This window comes from Hyla sarda, chromosome 4 (assembly GCF_029499605.1).
Source record: "Hyla sarda isolate aHylSar1 chromosome 4, aHylSar1.hap1, whole genome shotgun sequence".
In the NCBI taxonomy this organism is placed as follows: Eukaryota; Metazoa; Chordata; class Amphibia; order Anura; family Hylidae; genus Hyla; species Hyla sarda.
The window spans coordinates 38,734,510-38,759,387 of NC_079192.1; the positions used below are offsets into that span (position 1 = coordinate 38,734,510).

At 46.5% G+C, this 24,878-nt stretch overlaps 1 protein-coding gene across 1 annotated transcript in view; it reads right to left on the minus strand.

The window, feature by feature from the left end:
* LOC130367797 (neuronal growth regulator 1-like) overlaps nt 1-24,878 on the minus strand; it is a 59,772-nt gene that overhangs the window by 21,893 nt on the left and 13,001 nt on the right. The window contains exons 3-4 of the mRNA XM_056570590.1: nt 8,887-9,171; nt 6,562-6,795 (exon numbers count right to left, since the gene is read on the minus strand). Coding sequence (XP_056426565.1) covers nt 6,562-6,795; nt 8,887-9,171 — 519 coding nt within the window. The remainder of the gene's footprint in view (nt 1-6,561; nt 6,796-8,886; nt 9,172-24,878) is intronic.

The window sequence follows — 24,878 nt, forward strand, 5'->3', positions numbered from 1 at the left end:
AACCCTCCCAGTCCACTAAAAAAAAATTTTTCCCTCTGACCTTTTTGGCAGCTAAAATTTCTTTGACCGAGAAGATGTCCGAGGAGCCGGAAACAGGAGTGGGAGGAACAGATTTGGGAGAAAAACGGTTGAGGATGAGTGGTTTGAGAAGAGAGACGTGAAAGGCATTAGGGATACGAAGAGAGGGAGGAAGAAGAAGTTTATAAGAGACAGGATTAATTTGACACAAAATTTTGAAAGGACCAAGATAGCGTGGTCCCAACTTGTAGCTAGGGACACGGAAGCGGACATATTTAGCGGAGAGCCATACCTTGTCTCCAGGGGAAAAAACGGGGGGAGCTCTTCTTTTCTTATCCGCGAACTTCTTCATGCGTGATGAAGCCTGTAAGAGAGAATTTTGGGTCTCTCTCCATATGATGGAAAGGTCACGAGAAATTTCATCCACAGCGGGCAGACCAGAGGGCAAAGGAGTAGGGAGGGGGGGAAGAGGGTGACGGCCGTACACCACAAAAAATGGGGATTTGGAGGAAGACTCAGAGACCCTGAAGTTATACGAGAATTCGGCCCATGGGAGGAGATCTGCCCAGTCATCCTGGCGGGAGGAAACAAAATGTCGCAAATAATCACCCAAGATCTGGTTAATCCTTTCTACTTGTCCATTGGACTGGGGATGATATGCAGAAGAAAAATTTAATTTAATCTTGAGTTGTTTACAGAGAGCCCTCCAGAATTTAGACACGAATTGGACGCCTCTATCCGAGACAATCTGCGTAGGCAACCCGTGAAGACGAAAAATGTGTACAAAAAATTGTTTAGCCAACTGAGGCGCAGAAGGAAGACCAGGAAGAGGGATGAAATGTGCCATTTTGGAGAATCGATCAACGACCACCCAAATAACAGTGTTGCCACGGGAAGGGGGTAAATCAGTAATAAAATCCATACCAATCAGAGACCAAGGCTGTTCGGGGACAGGCAGAGGATGAAGAAAACCAGCGGGCTTCTGGCGAGGAGTCTTATCCCGGGCACAGATAGTGCAGGCTCGCACAAAGTCCGCAACATCCGTCTCCAGAGTCGGCCACCAATAGAAGCGGGAGATGAGTTGCACAGATTTCTTGATACCCGCATGACCTGCGAGATGGGAGGAGTGACCCCATTTGAGGATTCCGAGGCGTTGGCGAGGAGAAACAAAGGTCTTTCCTGGAGGAGTCTGCCTGATGGAGGCAGGAGAAGTGGAGATCAGGCAGTCAGGTGGAATGATGTGTTGCGGAGAGAGTTCAACTTCTGAGGCATCCGAGGAACGAGAGAGAGCATCGGCCCTAATGTTCTTATCGGCAGGACGAAAGTGAATCTCAAAATTAAATCGGGCAAAGAACAGAGACCACCGGGCCTGGCGAGGATTCAGCCGTTGGGCAGACTGGAGGTAGGAGAGGTTCTTGTGGTCGGTGTAGATAATAACAGGAGAACTTGATCCCTCCAGCAGATGCCTCCATTCCTCAAGTGCTAATTAATGGCTAGAAGCTCTCGATCCCCGATGGAGTAGTTCCTCTCCGCTGGAGAGAAGGTCCTAGAGAAAAAACCACAAGTGACAGCATGCCCGGAAGAATTTTTTTGTAGAAGAACAGCTCCAGCTCCCACTGAGGAGGCATCAACCTCCAATAGGAAGGGTTTGGAAGGGTCAGGTCTGGAGAGGACGGGAGCCGAAGAAAAGGCAGACTTGAGTCGTTTAAAGGCGTCTTCTGCTTGAGGAGGCCAGGACTTGGGATCAGCATTTTTTTTGGTTAAAGCCACGATAGGAGCCACAATGGTAGAAAAATGTGGAATAAATTGCCTGTAATAATTGGCGAACCCCAAAAAGCGTTGGATAGCACGGAGTCCGGAGGGGCGTGGCCAATCTAAGACGGCAGAGAGTTTGTCTGGATCCATCTGTAGTCCCTGGCCAGAGACCAAATATCCTAGAAAAGGAAGAGATTGGCATTCAAACAGACATTTCTCAATTTTGGCATAGAGTTGGTTGTCACGAAGTCTCTGAAGAACCATACGGACATGCTGGCGGTGTTCTTCTAGATTGGCAGAAAAAATTAGGATATCGTCCAGATATACAACAACACAGGAGTATAACAGATCACGAAAAATTTCATTGACAAAGTCTTGGAAGACGGCAGGGGCGTTGCACAGTCCAAAGGGCATGACCAGATACTCAAAGTGTCCATCTCTGGTGTTAAATGCCGTTTTCCACTCGTCCCCCTCTCTGATGCGGATGAGGTTATAGGCGCCTCTTAAGTCCAATTTAGTGAAGATGTGGGCACCTTGGAGGCGATCAAAGAGTTCAGAGATGAGGGGTAAGGGGTAGCGGTTCTTAACCGTGATTTTATTAAGACCGCGGTAGTCAATGCAAGGACGTAGGGAGCCATCTTTTTTGGACACAAAGAAAAATCCGGCTCCGGCAGGAGAGGAGGATTTACGGATAAAGCCCTTTTTTAGATTCTCCTGGACGTATTCGGACATGGCAAGAGTCTCTGGGGCAGAGAGAGGATAAATTCTGCCCCGGGGTGGAGTAGTGCCCGGGAGGAGGTCGATAGGGCAATCATAAGGCCTGTGAGGAGGTAGAGTCTCAGCTTGTTTTTTGCAGAAAACATCCGCGAAGTCCATATAGGCCTTAGGGAGACCGGTTACTGGAGGAACCACAGAGTTACGGCAAGGGTTACTGGGAACCGGTTTTAGACAGTTCTTGGAACAAGAGGACCCCCAACTCTTGATCTCCCCAGTGGACCAATCCAGGGTAGGGGAATGAAGTTGAAGCCAGGGAAGTCCAAGGAGAATTTCCGAGGTGCAATTGGGGAGGACCAAAAGTTCAATCCTCTCATGATGAGATCCGATGCTCATAAGAAGGGGCTCCGTGCGGAAACGTATGGTACAGTCCAATCTTTCATTATTTACACAATTGATGTAGAGGGGTCTGGCGAGACTGGTCACCGGGATGTTGAACCTGTTGACGAGAGAGGCCAAAATAAAATTTCCTGCAGATCCAGAGTCCAAGAAGGCCACTGTAGAGAAGGAGAAGGCAGAGGCAGACATCCGCACAGGCACAGTAAGACGTGGAGAAGCAGAGTAGACATCAAGGACTGTCTCACCTTTGTGCGGAGTCAGCGTACGTCTTTCCAGGCGGGGAGGACGGATAGGACAATCTCTCAGGAAGTGTTCGGTACTAGCACAGTACAGGCAGAGGTTCTCCATACGGCGTCGTGTCCTCTCTTGAGGTGTCAGGCGAGACCGGTCGACCTGCATAGCCTCCACGGCGGGAGGCACAGGAACAGATTGCAGGGGACCAGAGGAGAGAGGAGCCGAGGAGGAGAAACGCCTCGTGCGAACAGAGTCCATATCTTGGCGGAGTTCCTGACGCCTTTCGGAAAAACGCATGTCAATGCGAGTGGCTAGGTGAATAAGTTCATGTAGATTAGCAGGAATTTCTCGTGCGGCCAGAACATCTTTAATGTTGCTGGATAGGCCTTTTTTGAAGGTCGCGCAGAGGGCCTCATTATTCCAGGACAATTCTGAAGCAAGAGTACGGAATTGTACGGCATACTCGCCAACGGAAGAATTACCCTGGACCAGGTTCAACAGGGCAGTCTCAGCAGAAGAGGCTCGGGCAGGTTCCTCAAAGACACTTCGGATTTCCGAGAAGAAGGAGTGTACAGAGGCAGTGACGGGGTCATTGCGGTCCCAGAGCGGTGTGGCCCATGACAGGGCTTTTCCGGACAGAAGGCTGACTACGAAAGCCACCTTAGACCTTTCAGTGGGAAACAGGTCCGACATCATCTCCAGATGCAGGGAACATTGGGAAAGAAAGCCACGGCAAAACTTAGAGTCCCCATCAAATTTATCCGGCAAGGATAAGCGTATCCCAGGAGCGGCCACTCGCTGCGGAGGAGGTGCAGGAGCTGGCGGAGGAGATGACTGCTGAAGCTAGGCGCGGTACAAGGGAGTAGGCAAAAGCAAGGTCGGACGTAGCAGAAGGTCGGGGCAGGCAGCAAGGATCGTAGTCAGGGGCAACGGCAGAAGGTCTGGAAACACAGGCAAGGAACACACAAGGAACGCTTTCACTGGCACTAAGGCAACAAGATCCGGCAAGGGAGTGCAGGGGAAGTGAGGTGATATAGGGAAGTGCACAGGTGAACACACTAATTGGAACCACTGCGCCAATCAGCGGCGCAGTGGCCCTTTAAATCGCAGAGACCCGGCGCGCGCGCGCCCTAGGGAGCGGGGCCGCGCGCGCCGGGACAGAACAGACGGAGAGCGAGTCAGGTAGGGGAGCCGGGGTGCGCATCGCGAGCGGGCGCTACCCGCATCGCGAATCGCATCCCGGCTGGCAGCGGAATCGCAGCGCCCCGGGTCAGAGGACGTGACCGGAGCGCTGCCGCGGGGAGAGTGAAGCGAGCGCTCCGGGGAGGAGCGGGGACCCGGAGCGCTCGGCGTAACACTCATATCTATATATCTATCTATCTATCTATCTCATATCTATCTCATATCTATCTATCTATCTATCTCATATCTATCTATCTATCTATCTCATATATATCTATTTCTCTATCTATCTCATATCTATCTATCTATATCATATCTATCAATCTATCTATCTCATATCTATCTATCTATCTATCGATCTATCTCATAGCTATCTATCTCATATCTATCTATCTCATATCTATCTATCTATCTCATATCTATCTATCTATCTATCTATCTATCTCATATCTATCTATCTATCTATCTATCTATCTATCTCATATCTATCTATCTATCTATCTCATATCTATCTATCTCATATCTATCTATCTATCTCATATCTATCTATCTCATATCTATCTCATATCTATCTATCTCTCTATCTCATATCTATCTATCTCATATCTATCTATCTCATATCTATCTCATATCTATCTCATATCTATCTATCTCACATCTATCTATCTCATATCAATCTATCTCATATCTATCTATCTATCTCATAGCTATATATCTCATCTCATATCTATCTATCTCATATCTATCTATCTATTTATCTATATCAAGGAAGAAAGCCGCACTCCTAATATTGTGAGCGGGTGCCTCCAAGCCAGGGTACCGGTCCAGGATCCTATACAGATAGTCTAAGGAAAAGGCAGTGGCACTCCAAAATGGTGTAAAAGGTGAAGTTATTTATTCATCTCAAATGTGCAGCAGCGACGTTTCGGTGGTCTCACATCATCTATCTATCTCATATGTCTATATTTCAGATCTATCTATTAAATTAAGTCAAGTAAAAAAATGTTCTTGATTAATAATATCCTAATTTTTTGTATAGAGAGGAGCCTCTCCATGGATCCTTGTTATGTTCTCTCTTTTATGATTGACTGTCATTACATTTAGAGATGAGCGGCATTGGCCATATTCAAATTTGTGATATTTCGCAAATATATAGCCGAATATTTGTACTATATTCGCGAATTTCGTATATTAGTTATGTTCACATATTTGCGTATTCGAGGAAGAAAACAGTGAGGGGGCGGGAAACTTTACTATTGGTTGCTGGGGATCTTGTTGATAACCTCTGACAAGTGTATTTGTATCATTCTAATAGGCCCACAAGTGAAAAGAAGGAATATGCGCATATGCGGGAAAAAGTGAATATTCATAATTTCAAATATATAGCAAATATATTCTCAAAATTCGTGAATTCGCAAATTTGCAATATTCGCAATAAAAATTTGAAATGCGAATATTCACGCCCAACACTAATTACATTGACCAACTTACTCATGACACATTTCACAGTGTAGAGAACCACATTTTACCCTATATCTCTTGTCTTCAAAAAAAAGAAGAAAATTCTTCAGAGTGGACAAGTTTATCTTCTGTTTCCTTTTAGCATTAAAGGAGTATTCCAGGATTTTTTATTTATTTGACTATGCCACAGGGGCTGTATAGTTAGTGTAGTTCATAATATAGTGTCTGTACTTGTGTGTGACGGTTTTCTCACAATTCTTCTGGGATTTTCAGCCCACTATTTATTTTTAACAGCATACAAAATGACTGTTGTCTCAGATTTTTCCCAGCTTGCAATGCGGTCGGGACCTGACTCACTAGTCAGCTGATGACAGGGAGCCTGTCTGCTTCAATGGGTGGAGGGGTCAATCTGTAACTAATGCAACAGCTGTAAGCACCCTGATTGAAAACCACAGGTCTGCAGCTCATTTATGTTTCAATGGGTGGGGTGGCTGATGTGTGGGAGGGAGGAAAATGGAATTGTGGGATTTGTAGTGAAAAAAAGAAAAGTCAAACAGGAAATACCAGTTCACAAAAAGCTAGCCACAGTGTTATGGTAATCTCACAACATAGCGATTTAGCCCCAAGACAAGTGCAGATCCTTCCTAAGCAAATCCATTTCTGTCTGCCAGGTACATACTAAAATCACCTTATGGTGGAGAACCCCATTCATTTTTAGCTTTATGGGGAGGAAAACTCCATAGACAATTCCTGAGTTCACCGATAGAGTTGCCCATTCCCCTATATATGGATACTTACACTGTACGGACACTTCTACTCGCTTGGATACTTCATCAAAGTTTCTTGCGATACAGGAAAAATTGCCGGTCATATTTCTCGATGTTGTGAATTTTTCTCCTACTGGGTATATTAAGTTGTCTTTCCGACAAGTAACGTTGGGTTGTGGGTATCCATCTGACAAACACTGGAAACTGTTTTCTTCTCCCTCTTTCCAAACCAGTTTATCAGGGCAGACTGTAATAGTAGGTTCCCCTGGAAGAAAGCGAGAACATGTCAAAACAATTATTATCAGAAGGAACCGTATTACCCAGAATTCCACCATACTTAGAATGTTGTCCTACAGTCACATTACCCAGAATTCTATTATATACACAATACTAGCCCATAGCCTCATTACCCAAAATTCCTTAATGCAATCCCAGGGTTGTCAACCTAGGAGAGTCCTTCACAAGGTGATACCCAAACAGTGTATGGAATTGCAAAAATGGGAGTGGTCTTGTTTAGGGGAATGGCTTATGTAAAATAAAAAAGGTAAATATATTTAGGCACCTTATATTAAAGGGGTATTCTGGGATTCATTTTTTATTTTCATTTTTTTAAATAATGATAGCCTTATTTTAAGAAAAAGACATTCTTACCCATCCTGCTGCCCCGTAAGTCTTCATTCAACTGCTTCCAGTTCTCCACAGCTCATCTCTTCTGGCTGAATCAGAGATGGCGTGTTGGAGCAGAACCTGCCTGCTCAACCAATCACTGGCCTTGGAGTTGTCCTGCCTCAACCAGTGATTGCATCGGGAACTACGGAGAAACTGGGTGGGTGGGTATGGGGTCTTTTTCCTTTTCACAACAAGGCCATCATTATATAAACACCAGAATACCCCTTCAATATTTTGATATTGAAACCCATTATAATGATATTATAATCCAGACCAGTCCCCTATATTGACCATACCCCAGACCGGTCCCCTATATTGACCATACCCCAGACCGGTCCCCTATATTGACCATACCCCAGACCAATCCCCTATATTGATCATACCCCAGACCAATCCCCTATATTGATCATACCCCAGACCAATCCCCTATATTGATCATACCCCAGACCAATCCCCTATATTGATCATACACCAGACCAGTCCCCTATATTGATCTTAGCCCAAACCAGTACCCTATATTGATCATACCCCAGACCAGCCTCCTATATCGATCATATCCCAGACCAATCCCCTGTATTGATCATACCCAAGTCCCAGACCAGTCCTCTATATTGATCATACCCCAGACCAATCCCCTATATTGATTATTCCCCAGACCAATCCCCTATATTGATCATACCCCAGACCAATTCCCTATACTGATCATACCCCAGACCAATCCCCTATACTGATCATACCCCAGACCAATCCCCTATACTGATCATACCCCAGACAATCCCCTATATTGATCATACCCCAGACTAATCCCCTATATTGATCATACCCCAGACCAATCCCCTATATTGATCATACCCCAGACCAATTCCCTATATTGACCATACCCCAGACCAATCCCCTATATTGATAATACCCCAGACCAGTCCCCTATATTAATCAATCATACCCCAGACGAGTCTCCTATATTGATCATACCCCAGACTAATCCCCTATATTGACCATACCTCAGACCAGTCCCCTATATTGATCATACCCCTGACCAGTCCCTTATGTTGATCATACCCCAGACCAGTACCCTATATTGAGCATACCCCAAACCAGTCTTCTATATTGATCATACCCCAGACCAGTCCCCCTATATTGACAATGCGCCAGACCAGTCCACTATATTGATCGTAGACCAAACCAGTACCCTATATTGATCATACCCCAGACCAGCCTCCTCTATTGATCATACCCCAGACCAGTCCCCTATATTAATCATTCCCCAGACCAGTCCCCTATATTGACCATACCCCAGACCAGTCCTCTATATTGACCATACCCCAGACCAGTCCTCTATATTAATCATTCCCCAGACCAGTCCTCTATATTGACCATACCCCAGACCAGTACCCTATATTGACCATAGCCCAGACCAGTCCCCTATATTGATCATACCCCAGTCATATGGATTTCATACACCCCACACTCCCCCTACAAGAGCTCCAGTTGTGACAACCCTCTTTACTCTGTGAATGGAGTTATAGTCAAAACTAGTAAAAAATCCATTCTAAGTTGACCATGAAGAGATAAATCAGATTAATGGGTGGCCCATAGACTTGCCAATGGGCCACCCATTAATTTGTCCATTATATGTTTCTACACATCCAAGATGCTCGGGCAGGATTTTTCAGCCACCCATACTTACTTTGTAAATACATCTTCTCTGGCTTACTCTGGATTTTGAAATGAGCCTCACATGTGAACTCCATCTTGTCCATGTCCTTGGTGATCTCCACTGTACACACTTTTCTGGTATCATACCTGTTTTGGGAACAGTCTGCTGGTGTCTCCTTACAATGTGTTAATGTTGCATTGCCTTTTATCTCCAAGGTGACGTCCAGGCAGGCCGTGTTTTGCAATGTGCATGTGATATCTGTGTCTTCATCCTCGTAGATTTTATCCTGAAAATGTAGTTTGGGAACAGGAATACCTGGAATAAGAGAGAGAGAGAGATCACTTACAATAAAGTGTTAAAAAAAAATCTCAGATCATACTGTTACATACATGGTTTATTAGGTTATAGTCACATCTAAATGACATTAAGTTTCGGTATTTGTCAGCAAACTGACATATGCTACAAACTTAGTGTTGGTTTTGATGCAAATAAAGCCTTAGACTGGCTACATGGGAATCAATAAGGTTGATGAAGGTATACTGTACATGCTATCGAGACAGACTACTCTCTAATGTATAATGTATCTGAGAAAATGGCTATTTCTTCTCTCATCAGGCTTCTTCCCTTCCCCCTAACTCATTCACTCTGAAAAGCAGCTCAGGTTTGTCTAGAAAGATAAGATGGGCTATCAGTTCACTTAGGGATCAGATTACATGCTGCCAGTACAATTCTATGGAGAGGACAGGGGGAAGAAGGAAAGGGATTGGGGATGGCTGAAGAGAGCCAAAAGCAGGTAGCAAGACTGTAGAGAGACTAGAGGAATTTATAGTAAGTCTTATTTCTTCCCCTAGTGCTGGAGTAACAGGTTAGACTGCTGAGTACTGCTTTATGCCAATGCTGATTCTGAATGTGCGCTATAGAGATAAAGAAAAGCAGGATCGTCTTCTCTATATTGAGCAGTGTATGAGAGCTAGCATACAGGCTTAGGGCCATCTTGAAGTCTATCTGATGATAAATGCGATATACAAGTTATATAATGGCCAGAAATAGTACTGCTTTTCATGTACACACTTAACAGCTCCAGTCAGGGATGGACTGACTGTCTGGTCCGATCGGACGTTGTCCGAGGGCTCGCCGCTACCACCGCTCCTGAGGATCAAGGACACTTGTCCCAGATCCCCAACAGACAGCGCTGCCTTCTCCTGTAATAGCAAAATAACGAATGCATGCGGTAAATAACGAATGCATTCGTTATCCGTAAATGAACGTAAAGAATTCATTCTAATAACAAAGATAATAAAAAGGATACAGATAGTTTGATTTTTAGGATACATTCGGTATTCGGGTACATTCGGTAAATCTTTTTATTCTTTTTTTGGACTTTAGCGATCCTAAAAAATTATGGAGATACCTTTTTTTTATAAAAATTTTGTAGGGTACCATAAAAAAATAATAATAAAGAAGATACAGTAGTGATGGAAAAAATTGTATCTAAGGAAATGTATCTTTTTTATTATGAAATGTTTATTAATTTTTAAACAGGGATCAATTTATGTGAGCGGGTAAAGCACTAAAAATGTAGCCGACAAAAATAAAAATGTATTGTGTGCGTGTTTTTCACATTTTTTTTATTATTTTGTAAATTTTTTAGGTAGTACTACTACTCCCAGCATGGAACACACTCTTCCATGATGGGAGTAGTAGTTACCTGTACTAATTGACAGATTGCAGGGGTCCCTTGCGATCATCTTGTACAATGTATAGATGGGCGGCTGCTCTTCTATGGTCCCCTGCACTCACGTATATACACACATATTCATATTTCCCGCAGAGCTGGGATTAGCCAGATGGTTCCAGCCAATCACAGCTCTCTGTGAGGAATAGGAACACGTGTATATATACGGCCGTGCAGGGGACCATAGGAGAGAGGCCGCTGGATCCATACATTATACAGGAGCATCACAGCGGGTGTCAGGAGTAATACCTGCAGTGATCTTTCCTTTATTACAAGTACTACTACTCCCAACATGGAGTACACTCTGCTCCATGCTGGAAGCTGTAGTACCTGCATTAATAGACAGATGGCAGCGGGTGTCAAAATTTACACTCGCTGCGATACTTCTATTAATGCAGGTACTACAGCTCCCAGCATGGAGCAGAGTGTGCTCCATGTTGGGAGTATTAGTACCTGCAGTAAGGGACAGATCCCAGGGATGTCACTCCTCCTGACACCCGCTGCGATTGTCCTTATGTGAATGTCGGGATCAGCTGTTCTCAGGGCTACAGAGTCGGGAGAACAGCTGACGCTGAGCAGTAGGTATACATCGTATACCTACTGCCCAGCAAGAACTTACAGTGAGCCTGCAATGTGTATACAGTATACACATTGCTGGCTCACTTAACCCCTTGCTGAGCTGTGCGCTATGCGCAAGCCCAGCAAGGGAAGAGTTAACTTATACTGCTGGACAGTGTAGGTTAACCCTTTGGGTGGTATACACTATATACAGCTATCTATAGATAACTGTATATAGTATATACAGAAGACGAAGTCCGCTTACTTCCCTCGAGTACTGGCCAGGTCCGTGTAACTCCGCCCCCTAGTGATGACGTCATTAGGGGCGGAGCTACAGAAGGGAACAAGGCTAGTTAATCTGAAGCTCTGTTCACATTGTCCGTTTTGTATAATGTGAACAGACCCTTCTGGCAGTGTCTACCCAGACAGGGAGACTCCAGCTGTTGCTAAATTACAACTCCCAGCATGCCCAGACAGCCAAAGGGTGTCTGGGCATGCTGGGAGTTGTAGTTTTGCACCAATTGGTGGCTCCCTGTTTGGGTAGACATTGTATCATGGGCGCTCTCCCCAGCGGACAGCGCCAAAAATGTCATAACCAATTTTTTGTGTTTTTTTTCTTCTTGTTTCAGATCCGTGTATGCAGAGGATTACTGCGGATTCGATGGATTACAGCGGATTATTTTTTTTTCTTTTAATAAAATGGTTAACGAGGGCTGTGGGGGAGTGTTTTTTTAAATTAAATAATTTTTCCAATGTGTTGTGGTTTTTTTTAATTGAATTTTCAGGCTTAGTAGTGGAAGCTGGTCTTATTGACTGAATCCATTACTAAGCCAGGGCTTAGCGCTAGCCCCAAAAACAGCTAGCGCTAACCCCCAATTATTACCTCGGTACCCACCACCACAGGGCTGCCGGGAAGAGCCGGTACCAACAGGCCCGGAGCGTAAAAAATGGCGCTCCTGGGCCTAGGCGGTAACAGGCTGGCGTTATTTAGGCTGGGGAGGGCCAGTAACAATGGTCCTCGCCCACCCTGGTAACGTCAGGCTGTTGCTGTTTGGTTGGTATTGTGCTGAGAATGAAAATACGGGGAACCCTATGCGTTTTATATTTATTTATTTAAATAAAAAAAATAAAAAAACATATAGGGTTCCCCGTATGTGTTGATTTTAATGTAATATTTTAATCTCACTAGTTGACACACCCTCCAAACCATGCCTCACTCTGGGAATGGTATTTACCTACGTGACAGGGGAGTGAAGGTAGTCTGATGAAATGCCCAGAAGGGGCGTGAAACAATTGTCACTACACGTGTGTTCCTGCCATGGCGTCCTGCGGTTGCTGTATTGCTCCAATTTTGCAACGACAATAAAAAGAAAACTGCTGCACCGTGAAACCGTGAGTGCCTCCTCATATTCCTCTCTTTGTCTTGTCAATAAACACATACATATTTGTATTTCGAATATATAGGGAAGAACTAGGTGTGTTTACAGCATGCTGCCTTGTGCTCAAAAATACAATAGGCAGAGAAGCAGAGAGGGAATGAATGCAGCAGGTGCTGCAACCTCTCTGTGGGATAATCTGCTAAAATATAGATGTTACAATACAGGAATATGGGTGCACTACTGTGGTAGATGTATACAATGACATTGGCTATCCCTCAACACTGATGTTAAAATTGAGACATTCGCCAGTGGATCCTTATTTGAAGGACACACCAGAGCCCGCACATCAATGCCAAGGTTTCTCAAAATGGCACGGGACCTACGCTAATTGTTCCTGTGCGTGATAGGCAAAACAGGGAGGAGGTTGTGAGTCGACCGAATGCTGCGTAATTGCCCACTGGCCCCTGTTTTGCCTATCAGGCACAGGTAGAATTAGCGTAGGTCCCGTGCCATTTTGAGAAACCTTGGCATTGGTGTGCGGGCTCTGGTGTGTTCTTCAAATAAGGATCCACTGGCGAATGTCTCAATTTTAACATCAGTGTTGAGGGATAGCCAATGTCATTGTATACATCTACCACAGTAGTGCACCCATATTCCTGTATTGTATTATTCTAATTGTTACACATCCACACCGGATATCTGGTGTAGGATTCTATTGTGGCACTTGTAGTCCGCTGCAGGCATCCCCCATTGTATGCATTTTTATGCTGGGGATCGCCCCTAGCAACGGACTACAAGGGCAGGATCTGCTCCCACAGCATAAATTCACAACCACATTTGGGGTTCAGCACCTCCAGCCATTTGAGACCACGTTTTTTGTTGTTTGTTAAAATTTTATACTTGGAGGTGTGTAAACTCCAAAATTAATGCACCTTGAATATCTTCAAGGCAGCATTAAGGTAGCACCTGTGAGGCTATGCACCTATATTGGCCAACTCAGGTGGGGCTTGTAACTTGCCTCTCTCCTCCCATTGCATGTGTGCTCAGTCACGCTGGAGGGTATCTGGGAGGAAGTTGTGAGTTGACCGAATGCTGCGTAATTGCCCACTTGCCCCTGTTTTGCTTATCAAGCACAGGTAGGATTAGCGTAGGTACCGCGCCATTTTGAGAAACCTTGGCGTTGGTGTGCGGGCTCTGGTGTGTCCTTCATATAAGGATACACTGGCGAATGTCTCAATTTTAACATCAGTGTTGAGGGATAGCCAATGTCATTGTTTACATCTACCACAGTAGTGCACCCATATTCCTGTATTGTATTCTAATTGTTACACATCCACACCATCTATCTGGTGTAGGATTCTATTGTGGCACTTGTAGTCCGCTGCAGGCATCCCCCATTGTATGCATTTTTATACTGGGGATCGCCCCTAGCAACGGACTACAAGGGCAGGATCTGCTCCCCCAGTAAAAAATTCACAACCGCATTTGGGTTGAGCACCTCCTGCCATTTGAGACCACGTTTTTTGGTGTTTGCTTAAAATATAGATGTTCTGAGCAGTAAACTGGTAGGACTGGTGTTGCAGGAGAGTAGGCTGGGTAGAAGGACTATGATAAGGAGTTGAAAAAAAGCAACACATTATGGGAATTATAATGAGCAACTGCCTAACAGTTAAAATGCAGTTATGCCTCTGTGGTGACCCACGGGGATGGCGGGACCACAGGGTGTAGCGGTGAAAATGGTATTAACCCCTAATGTTCGTGACGCCAGAGTAGTTATTGGGTACCGGAACCACCCAAACGGTATCTCCGCTAGTCCAATAGCTAGGCAGTGAAAAGGAGAGTCCACAACCAGGTTATGGTTTAATGGAGGCTTTACTGAGGTCAGATAGGTGTTATTATCTTCACAGCTGGGCCAGAATCCCAGAGATGTGGCCAGGAACAAAGAAGGACTTCACAGCTTGCTGGGACCAATTATACTTGTAATAGAATTGACTTGAGGCTTGACTAGACTGTAGATAGTGACAGCAGACATAGACTTGACTTACTGGCATGACTGTAGATTTGAGGCCTTCCAGGTGCTGGACACTAGCACTGAGACATCTGGTGTTGGCTGTTCCTCAGCAGGGAGCATAAGAGCAAAAGAGAGAATAGTAAGGGCCTCCTCCTTATATAGAGGGGAGCTGAGCCAAAGCCCATTGGTCAAGCTGCGAGTCATGTGTTAAACTGGTGCCCTCTGGGTAACATCATGTGATAACATAACATATGACATCGGGTTAGGATTCTTCATAAATACCTTGTAAAAAGGAGTTTCTTACGGGTAACGCCCCTTTTTCGGGTTTTTGAAAAGCAGACTCGGGTAGATCTAAAATAACAGGCCACACAGTCGCAATGTGTCTGCGACAGGCGCAGAAACAGAAAACCCGAGAAAACAAGTCAGGCTGATAATAGTAAATGAGGGCCATTGTGGTTCTCTATCAGCATAATGCAGACCCTGACTAGGGTTGCCACCCTGCCGGTATTTTACAGGCACAGCCGGTATTTCCATTCAGATTCCGGGCTGTGCCGGTAAGTTTGGATGAAAAATACCGGCCATGCAATGGACGGTATTTTTCATTCACTGTCGTCACACTAACCTAAAAATAAACAAACTCCTGTTCTGTTTGATGCTGGCACCGCTGAGCGGGGGTGCGGGCCGCACGCCCGCACCATGCCGCTCAGCACAGCACCCTGTCTGACTAACTCTGAGGCTGTCCCTGTCTCCCAGCCCCAGTCTAAAACTTCACCTGTGCAATGCTGTGCGGACGGATCTGCGGAGGGACGTTGCGGAAGTGACGTCACTCCGCAGACCCGCGCAGGACGTCACGTCACTCGCCAAGACTGAGAGGAGACTGGAGAGGTGCTGCGGTAGTAGGTAAGTGTGTCTGTGTCTGTTACTATGTGTCTGTCAGTCAGTGTTTGTCGGCCAGTGTGTGTGTGTGTGTGTGTCAGTGTTTGTGTGTCTGACACTGTCAGCCAGTGTGTGTGTGTGTCTCTGAATTCCACCCCACCCACCCCAATTAACTGCCTATACCTATGGGGAAGGGGGGGGGGGGGGTAACTGCCTATACCTATGGGGAAGAGGGGGGGGGGGGTAACTGCCTATACCTATGGGGAAGAGGGGGGGGGGGTAACTGCCTATACCTATGGGGAAAGGGGGGGGGGGTAACCGCCTATACCTATGGGGAAGAGGGGGGGGGGGGGTAACTGCCTATACCTATGGGGAAGAGAGGGGGGGGGGGGTAACTGCCTATACCTATGGGGAAGAGAGGGGGAGGGGTAACTGCCTATACCTATGGGGAAGAGGGGGGGGGGGTAACTGCCTATACCTATGGGGAAGAGAGGGGGGGGGGTAACTGCCTATACCTATGGGGAAGAGAGGGGGGGGGGTAACTGCCTATACCTATGGGGAAGAGGGGGGGGGGGGTAACTGCCTATACCTATGGGGAAGAGAGGGGGGGGGGGTAACTGCCTATACCTATGGGGAAGAGAGGGGGGTGGGGGGTAACTGCCTATTCCTATAACCACCTGAGGGGGGGGGGGAGAGAGAGGGGGGTAACTGCCTTTACCTAAGGGGGGTAACTGCCTATACCTATGGGGAAGAGGGGGGGGGTAACTGCCTATACCTATGGGGAAGAGGGGGGGGGTAACTGCCTATACCCATAGGGAAGAGAGAGGGGGGGGGGGGTAACTGCCTATACCTATGGGGAAGAGAGGGGGGGGAACTGCCTATACCTATGGGGAAGAGGGGATGTAACTGCCTACACCTATGGGGAAGGGGGGGGGGGTAACTGCCTATACCTATGGGGAAGAGAGGGGGGGGGACTGCCTATACCTATGGGGAAGAGGGGATGTAACTGCCTACACCTATGGGGAAGAGAGGGGGGGGTAACTGCCTATACCTATGGGGAAGAGAGGGGGGGGGGGTAACTGCCTATACCTACGGGGAAGAGAGGGGGGGTAACTGCCTATACCTATGGGGAAGAGAGGGGGGGGGGCAACTGCCTATAACTATGGAGAAGAGAGGGGGGGGTAACTGCCTATACCTATGGGGAAGAGAGGGGGGTAACTGCCTATACCTATGGGGAAGAGAGGGAGGGGGTAACTGCCTATACCTATGGGGAAGAGAGGGAGGGGGTAACTGCCTATACCTATGGGGAAGAGAGAGGGTGACTCTGCCTATAGGGAATGGGGGGAAGGGGGTATAACTACCTATACTTATTGGGGGGCTACCTAACTTTATACCTAAATGCCTAACTACTTACCTACATACCAGGCTATCTAACTATGTACCTGGCCTTCATACATGGCTGCCTAACTACCTACTTAGCCCCCTACCTACCTGGCTTGTCACCTACCTACATATCTGGCTTCCTGATCTACCTACCTAGTTACCTATTTACCTGGCTACCTACCTACCTGCCCTTTTACTGTGCAGGACACCAAGGAGGGCATTATTACACTTTGTGGGCCTATAGATGGAAAGATTGTAGAGGAGGGGAGGGCACTGAATATATGCAGAGTCTGACATGTTTTTCCTGCAGATGTTAAGAGATCCACATGGAGGTCTTATCCGGACGGAGAAGAAAAGGAAAGAGGACGCCGCTGATCAGAAAAGATGTAATTGTGAGTCCCAAAATGTAACTGTAATCACTTATATGGTATACACATCCTGTGTACAGCTGTTATCTACCGCCATATGGTCCTGTATATAGTCACTTATATGGTATACAGATCCTGTGTACAGCTGTTATCTACCGCCATATGGTCCTGTATATAGTCACTTATATGGTATACAGATCCTGTGTGCAGCTGTTATCTACTGCCATATGGTCCTGTATATAATCACTTATATTGTATACAGATTCTTTATAGTATATAGTGGTTTTATTCAGTACAACATTTTCAGTTTTCTACCTACAGAGCTATATGAGGGCTTTATTGGCATCAATTTGGTTTTGATGATTTTTTCATCCTATTTTTTGTTGTTGGTAGTGTGTATACAGAGGAGCTGTTAAAATGTTTGCATTTGCACTATTTGGTGAGGTTGTCAAATGTATTTATATTATATTTATATTTTCTGGGTAACCCCTTAAATTTATTGCCTGTTGTTAAATAAATGTTATTTACAATTGTAAGTTTTATTCTCTAAATGTAATTTTTTTTTATTTTATCCATCCCATCCCCTCTGCCATTTCTTTATCCCCCCATCCCCCATGCCATTTCTTTACCCCCCCATCCCCCATGCCATTTCTTTACCCCCCCATCCCCCATGACATTTCTTTACCCCCCCATCCCCCATGACATTTCTTTACCCCCCCATCCCCCATGCCATTTCTTTAACCCCTGATCCCTCGTCCTCTGTGCAATCGGCCCCTCCCCTTTTTTATAGCTCCACCCCCACATAGCCACACCCACGGCCGGTATTTTTCTGAGGGAAAGGTGGCAACCCTAACTCTGACATATTGTATTGTTGGATAAGAGGAAAGGGGAATTCTCACGTGAACACCATACTTATCGTATATATTAATACACAAGCATTTTGGATCACAAAATATTTTAATAGCTAGGAATAAAGGTTACATTATAGGGTGGGCTTCTCTAATAGGATTTTTTTTTATTTTTTTTATTCCAGGCCTAGGCCTATGTGGTTTGGTGAGTTTTGGCTATATTAGGCCTTTAGCCCATTTATTTTTCCCTTTTGGGTCATGTTTTTGATATTTCAGAGTATGGGTACATAAGTGCCTTGGTTTTTATGAACTAATACAAGTAAAGAAAGAACATATATTGCATTTCCAAACTGTAGGAGTAGGAGGAGGGGAAGGGGGAGAGGAAGCAGTCCTGTCAGTGATGGTGGGGGTGACTTTGTTCCACTACTCCAAAATTGCTGACTGGTGGAAACTTCCAGTCCCAGGGAGACTATAATCAGAGGTGGCAGGTCATGGACTGAACCTGTTTATTGGGGATTTTATGGGGTATAACGCTACAGGCAGTGTTGGAGGTTAAAATGGTGACAACACGATGCCCCAGTTTACAGTGAATATTGGTGCACATTAGAGATGAGCGAACTTACAGTAAATTCGATTCGTCACGAACTTCTCGGCTCGGCAGTTGATGCCTTTTCCTGCATAAATTAGTTCAGTTTTCAGGTGCTCCGGTGGGCTGGAAAAGGTGGATACAGTCCTAGGAGACTCTTTCCTAGGAATGTATCCACCTTTTCCAGCCCACCGGAGCACCTGAAAGCTGAACTAATTTACGCAGGATAAGTCATCAACTGCCAAGCCGAGAAGTTCGTGACGAATCGAATTTACTGTAAGTTCGCTGATCTCTAGTGCACGTCTCTAGTCTTAAAAAACGTTAAACTACAGAATAAAACAAAGAAACAAGACTTCTCCTCATCCCTTTCCTTGGACGGCCTCAGCTCTGAGGAGGTGCCGGAGCTGATTGATGGCGGGGGCACCGGTGCAGCCTCCCCAGGATGTCTGTACTGACAAATATAATGTTATTGCTTCAAGACAATCCTAGAAATGTTTATCCAGGTTGTGCGTTGATTCCAAAAGAAATGTGATTGTCTTTTCTATGACAGGAAGGAATTTCCCTACGTAATGGATCTTATTCTTTAGAGGATTGTTGCTGGGTAATTGTTTGCAAAGTTGTGGGAAATAGTTACAACTCCTGTCAATGTCTGGAGGACACGGTATATAGGACGTAGAGGGAAACTTGGACCAAGAAACGACCATTGACTCCATGATTTTATTATAAATCACAATGGGGGAGATTTACCTAAACCTGTCCAGAGGAAGAGTTGCTGAGTTGCCCATAGCAACCAATCGGATCGCTTCTTTCATTTTGAAAGAGGCCTGTGAAAAATGAAAGAAGTGATTTGATTGGTTCCTCTGGGTAGGTTTTGATTAATCTCCCCCAATATTAGAAAGTAGAGATTTATCAAAACCTGTCCAGAGGAATAGTAGCTGAGTTGCCCATAGCAACCAATCACATCGCTTCTTTCACTTTTCAAAAGGCCTCAGAAAAAGGAAAGATGCGATTTGATTGGTTGCTAGGGGCAACTCAGCAGCTTTTCCTCTGGACAGGTTTTGATAAATCTCCCCTGAAAGGGGAGATTTATCAAAACCTGTCCAGAGGAAAAGTTGCTGAGTTGCCCATAGCAACCAATTAGATTGCTTCTTTCCCCCATACTGTTTTACAATTTTGGTAATCAATTGGCCTATAAGATAGTAGGAGTAATTTTATACTGTGCCTTCAGTCCTAAGGTTACCCAACCAAGTAGGGCTGGTACAAGGATTTTTGCCACCCTAGGTAAAAGCAAATTTTGCCGCCCCCATGACTCTGCCCATTGCCCCACCCTTTGACACGCCCCACCTTACTACGGGGGTGACACTGTAACAAGCCTCCTCCTCATGTAATTAGCGTACTACTGGGGTGACACACTGTAACAAACCTCCTTTTCATGCTTCTGGCTGAGCGAGTGGTTCGAATGATGGTTGTCTAACCCCCATCAAGGGGGTGCACTAGACAGCTGCCTATTTTGCCTATAGGCAGAGCCGGCCCTGCAGCCAAATTACCCCAAAAAGATTATTGGGAAATCCCAGAAGGAATGATAAAGAATCTCTGGGCTATGAGACAGGGCTTGGTTATTCACACAAGGTAAAATAATAGCACAAAAGACAGGAGACATACAGGAGCACAGACAGGCATGATACAAATGGGAGAAAAGTCCATGGATTGGGAGGCATCCCCCCCCCCCCCAGGTCTTGACTAGCAAGGAAGGATAGATTCCTTCTTTCGCCCCATGGTAAGTCATTGGCTCTTCTTAATAAGGCCAATGAAACTATACCTTGTCCCGCAAAGAACAAGCCCTCATATCGCCCATGACCAGCAAAAAAAAATTATAGCTGTCAAAATTAGTAAACACAAAAAAAGAAGAAAAAAAAATATCCTAGGCTTGGTCTTTTAAGATGTTAATTCTATCTGTTTCATTTCCTGAGTAATATTCGGGTCGGATGTATGTACATGAGAGCAAGTTAATACATTTAACCATTAGTTTCATGTAAAATTATTTCTATTTATATAACAGTCGGGGGCCCCTCTTACAAATTTTGCTTAGGAGCCAAGGTATTATCCGAAAACTTTTGCCATGTCATAGAGACATGTGAAAAGTTTTCATTGGTGGGGGTTTGGGTGCTGAGACCCTACAGGTCTCAGCACCCAGACCCCCACCAATGAAAACATTTCACATGTCTCTATGACATGGCAAAAGTTTTCTAAAATGATAGTTACTTTCTACATTTTCACCTCTGCCCAGTCAGGTTCCATGTGGGCCCCTTTGATCAGCATCACGGTCACTATTGATCATTAGTGTTGAGCGGCATAGGCCATATTCGAATTCGCGAATATTCGCGAATATATGGACGAATATTCGCCATATATTCGCGAATATTCGCATATTCGTTATATTCTCATTTTATTTTCGCGTGCGCGAAAATACGTGCATGCGAAAATTAACATATGCGATTTTTCGCATATGCGAAAATTAGCATATGCTAATTTTCGCATATGCGAATTTTCGCACGCCAGTCTTACACAGTAGTATTACAGCCTTCTTTACACCACACAAGCTGGAAGCAGAGAGGGGTGATCACTGTGATGTGTACTGTGAAGAAAAAAAAACAAAAAAAAAACGAATATTCGTAATTACGAATATACAGCGCTATATTCGCGAAATTCGCGAATTCGCGAATATGCGATATTCGCGAATAATATTCGAATTGCGAATATTCGCGAGCAACACTATTGATCATGGAACCTAAAGGGTTAAATGGCAGAAATAAGAGCAAAATGTGTTGAGGGTGTGATGAGGGCAGATGTTATTACCCTAGGGGCAGGTGGCATTAACCCCTTGTATTCGTGATGCCAGGGCGTGGTTAACTTCTGCACCACCCGAAGGTATGGCCACTGGATACTGGGCTAGGCACAGTGCAAATAATGACTCCGACGCCAAGTTACAGAACAACAGCAGCTTTACTGAGGCAGACAGATGGAATAGTCTTTACAGCTCACTTAGGCCCAAGAAGGTGACCATTGACTTTAGAGACTTGCGGGCTTGCTGGGACTCGTAGTGGACTTGGATAGAATCCTGCAGACCCACGCTGAATTTAGACAGATTTGACTGACTTGACTAGGACTGACTAGACTTCACCCCTTGTGTAGCTTACCAGGCTTTGAGGTTCACCTGTGGGGCACTTGGTTGGTAGAAGCGTGGCTGCGTGGTCGGCCTTGGGTCTCCTCAGGACACCAGACACTCTCAGGTCTCGACTGTCCCTCAGCATGCTCTAAACTGCTCTGCACTGGCTAGCTCTTCCCTTGGTTTATATGGGGGAGACTTTGGAGGGGTCCTATAGGTCACCCATAAGTCATCTGGTCACTGACACCTTCCCTGGTTACAAGACTTGGTAACAACATTTAAAGATGTATAACATTATAAAGGCATTCTCATACATAACATGCCATTTATGATACACAGATTAATTGGGGGACTCAGGGGACACTGCCATAGAGTCCGCCACACAGGACAGCAATGGTACAGGGGTACAACTCCTGTACTGGGTCACCATAAAAATATAAGGCTTGGCTGTGTGAGAGGTTAAAGATGTCATACAAGAACAGAAAACCAGAACTAATTTCTTTCAAAAACAGCACCATGCCTGTCCTCAGGTTGTGTGTGGTATTACAACGTGGCCTCATAATTCGATTATACCACCAATGCAAAAATAATCTATTAGCAGTCTTTTCCAAGGGTGTAGGTAGGGGGGGGGGGGGGCAGTAAAAATGTACAACCGCCCCCTTGCGTCTCTTTCAACTGGAGGCCACACACTCTTATGGGCCATAGGCACTTTAAATGGGTACCCTTCAGAACGCTCAGAGCCGTAGGTGCCACGCCCCTAGTGATGTCACATCACGCCCCCTCCATTCATGGGTGGGAGTGTGTTGGCTGACACGCGCCCTCCCATAGACATGAATGGAGGGGACATGGCATGAATTCATGAGGGGCCTGGCTGTGACTTCATGACCACTGTCGCAGGAACCCAGGGTTTGTTTAGAACACTGGGTGCAGCATGAGATTGCGGGGGCCCGAGCAGCGGTACCCCCGTGATCAGACATATTATCTCCTATCCTTTGGATAGGGGATAAGATGTCTAGCAGCGGAGCACCCCTTTAAGTCTGTAGACTACGAGATTCTGTGCAGGCTGGCACAATCAATTCAAATTGATGTAATTGCACCCACTGAAAGGCCATGGGCAGTAAGGGGGCACAACACGTTTACTGTGTAGCGGCACTATTACTCTGTAAGGACACTTTTATTGTGTGATGCACTACTGGTCAGATCGTGAGACCTTGGGGGCCATTCAACTGGCCCACGATGACCAATCCACTTTCCAGGAAACTGTTCCTCTAGGAATGCTCGGACCTGACACCCATAATGTGGTGGTTTCACCATCTTGCTGGAAAAACTCAGGGAACGTGCCAGCTTCAGTGCATAAAGAGGGAAACACATCATCATGTAGCAATTTCGCATATCCAGTTGAATGGCCCTGTCACGATTCGGCTTACGGGTTGTGGATCCGCTGTGTCAGCGAGGGATTGGCGTGGACCGTGCTAGTGGACCGGTTCTAAGAGGCTACTGGTTTTCACCAGAGCCCGCCGCAAAGCGGGATGGTCTTGCTGCGGCAGTAGCAACCAGGTCGTATCCACTAGCAACGGCTCAACCTCGCTGACTGCTGAGAAGGCGTGGGACAGAAGGACTAGGCAGAGGCAAGATCAGACGTAGCAGAAGGTCGGGGGCAGGCGGCAAGGTTCGTAGTCAGGATGGATAGCAGAAGTTCAGGTACACAGGCTTTGGACACACTAAACGCTTTCACTGGCACAAGGCAACAAGATCCGGCAAGGGAGTGCAAGGGAGGAGATCAGATATAGCCAGGGAGCAGATGGAAGCCAATTAAGCTAATTGGGCCAGGCACCAATCATTGGTGCACTGGCCCTTTAAGTCTCAGAGAGCTGGCGCGCGCGCGCCCTAGAGAGCGGAGCCGCGCGCGCCAGCACAAGACAGCAGGGGACCGGGACGGGTAAGTGACCTGGGATGCGATTCGCGAGCGGGCGCGTCCCGCTGTGCGAATCGCATCCCCGACGGCCATGACAGTGCAGCGCTCCCGGTCAGCGGGACTGACCGGGGCACTGCAGGGAGAAAGACGCCGTGAGCGCTCCGGGGAGGAGCGGGGACCCGGAGCGCTAGGCGTAACAGTACCCCCCCCTTAGGTCTCCCCTTTTTTTTGTCCGGTAACTGCCTCCCCTGGGATGAGGACACCGGGAAAGAATGGAGGGTTTCCTCAACGGCAGGCAGTGCAGCAGGAGTAGGAATGGGGAGGGTGAAGCTTGGCACGGGGCAGGGTGACACAAGGACGGGAGCCATGAGGAGGCACAGAGGCTTGCCTGACGGGACTGGGAGGGGGGGAGAGGCACTTCCTAAGGCAGGCAGAGTCCCAGTTCTTGATCTCCCCGGTGGTCCAATCAAGGGTGGGAGAATGAAGCCGGAGCCACGGCAGACCGAGGAGGACCTCAGAGGTACAGTTGGGGAGAACGAAGAGCTCAATCCTTTCGTGGTGGGGTCCAATACACATCAGGAGGGGTTCTGTGCGGTAACGCACGGTGCAATCCAGTCTGACTCCATTGACCGCGGAAATGTAGAGCGGCTTGACGAGACGGGTCACCGGGATGCGGAATTTATTAACAAACGACTCCAAAATAAAATTTCCAGAGGCACCGGAGTCCAAGCAGGCCACGGCTGAGAGGGAGGAGTTGGCTGAAGGAGAAATCCGCACGGGCACCGTGAGACGTGGAGGAGCAGACTTGGAACCAAGAGACGCCACACCGACGTGAGCTGGGTGCGTGCGTGCGTTTCCCAGACGTGGAGGACGGATAGGGCAATCCACCAAGAAATGCTCGGTACTGGCACAGTAAAGACAGAGATTTTCTTCCCTACGGCGATTCCTCTCTTCCTGGGTCAGGCGAGACCTATCCACTTGCATGGCCTCCTCGGCGGGAGGCCCAGGCGTAGATTGCAACGGATACTGTGGGAGAGGTGCCCAGAGATCTAAGTCTTTTTCCTGGCGGAGCTCTTGGTGTCGCTCAGAAAAACGCATGTCAATGCGGGTAGCCAAATGGATGAGTTCTTGCAGGTTGGCAGGAATCTCTCGTGCGGCCAGCACATCCTTGATGCGACTGGATAGGCCTTTTTTAAA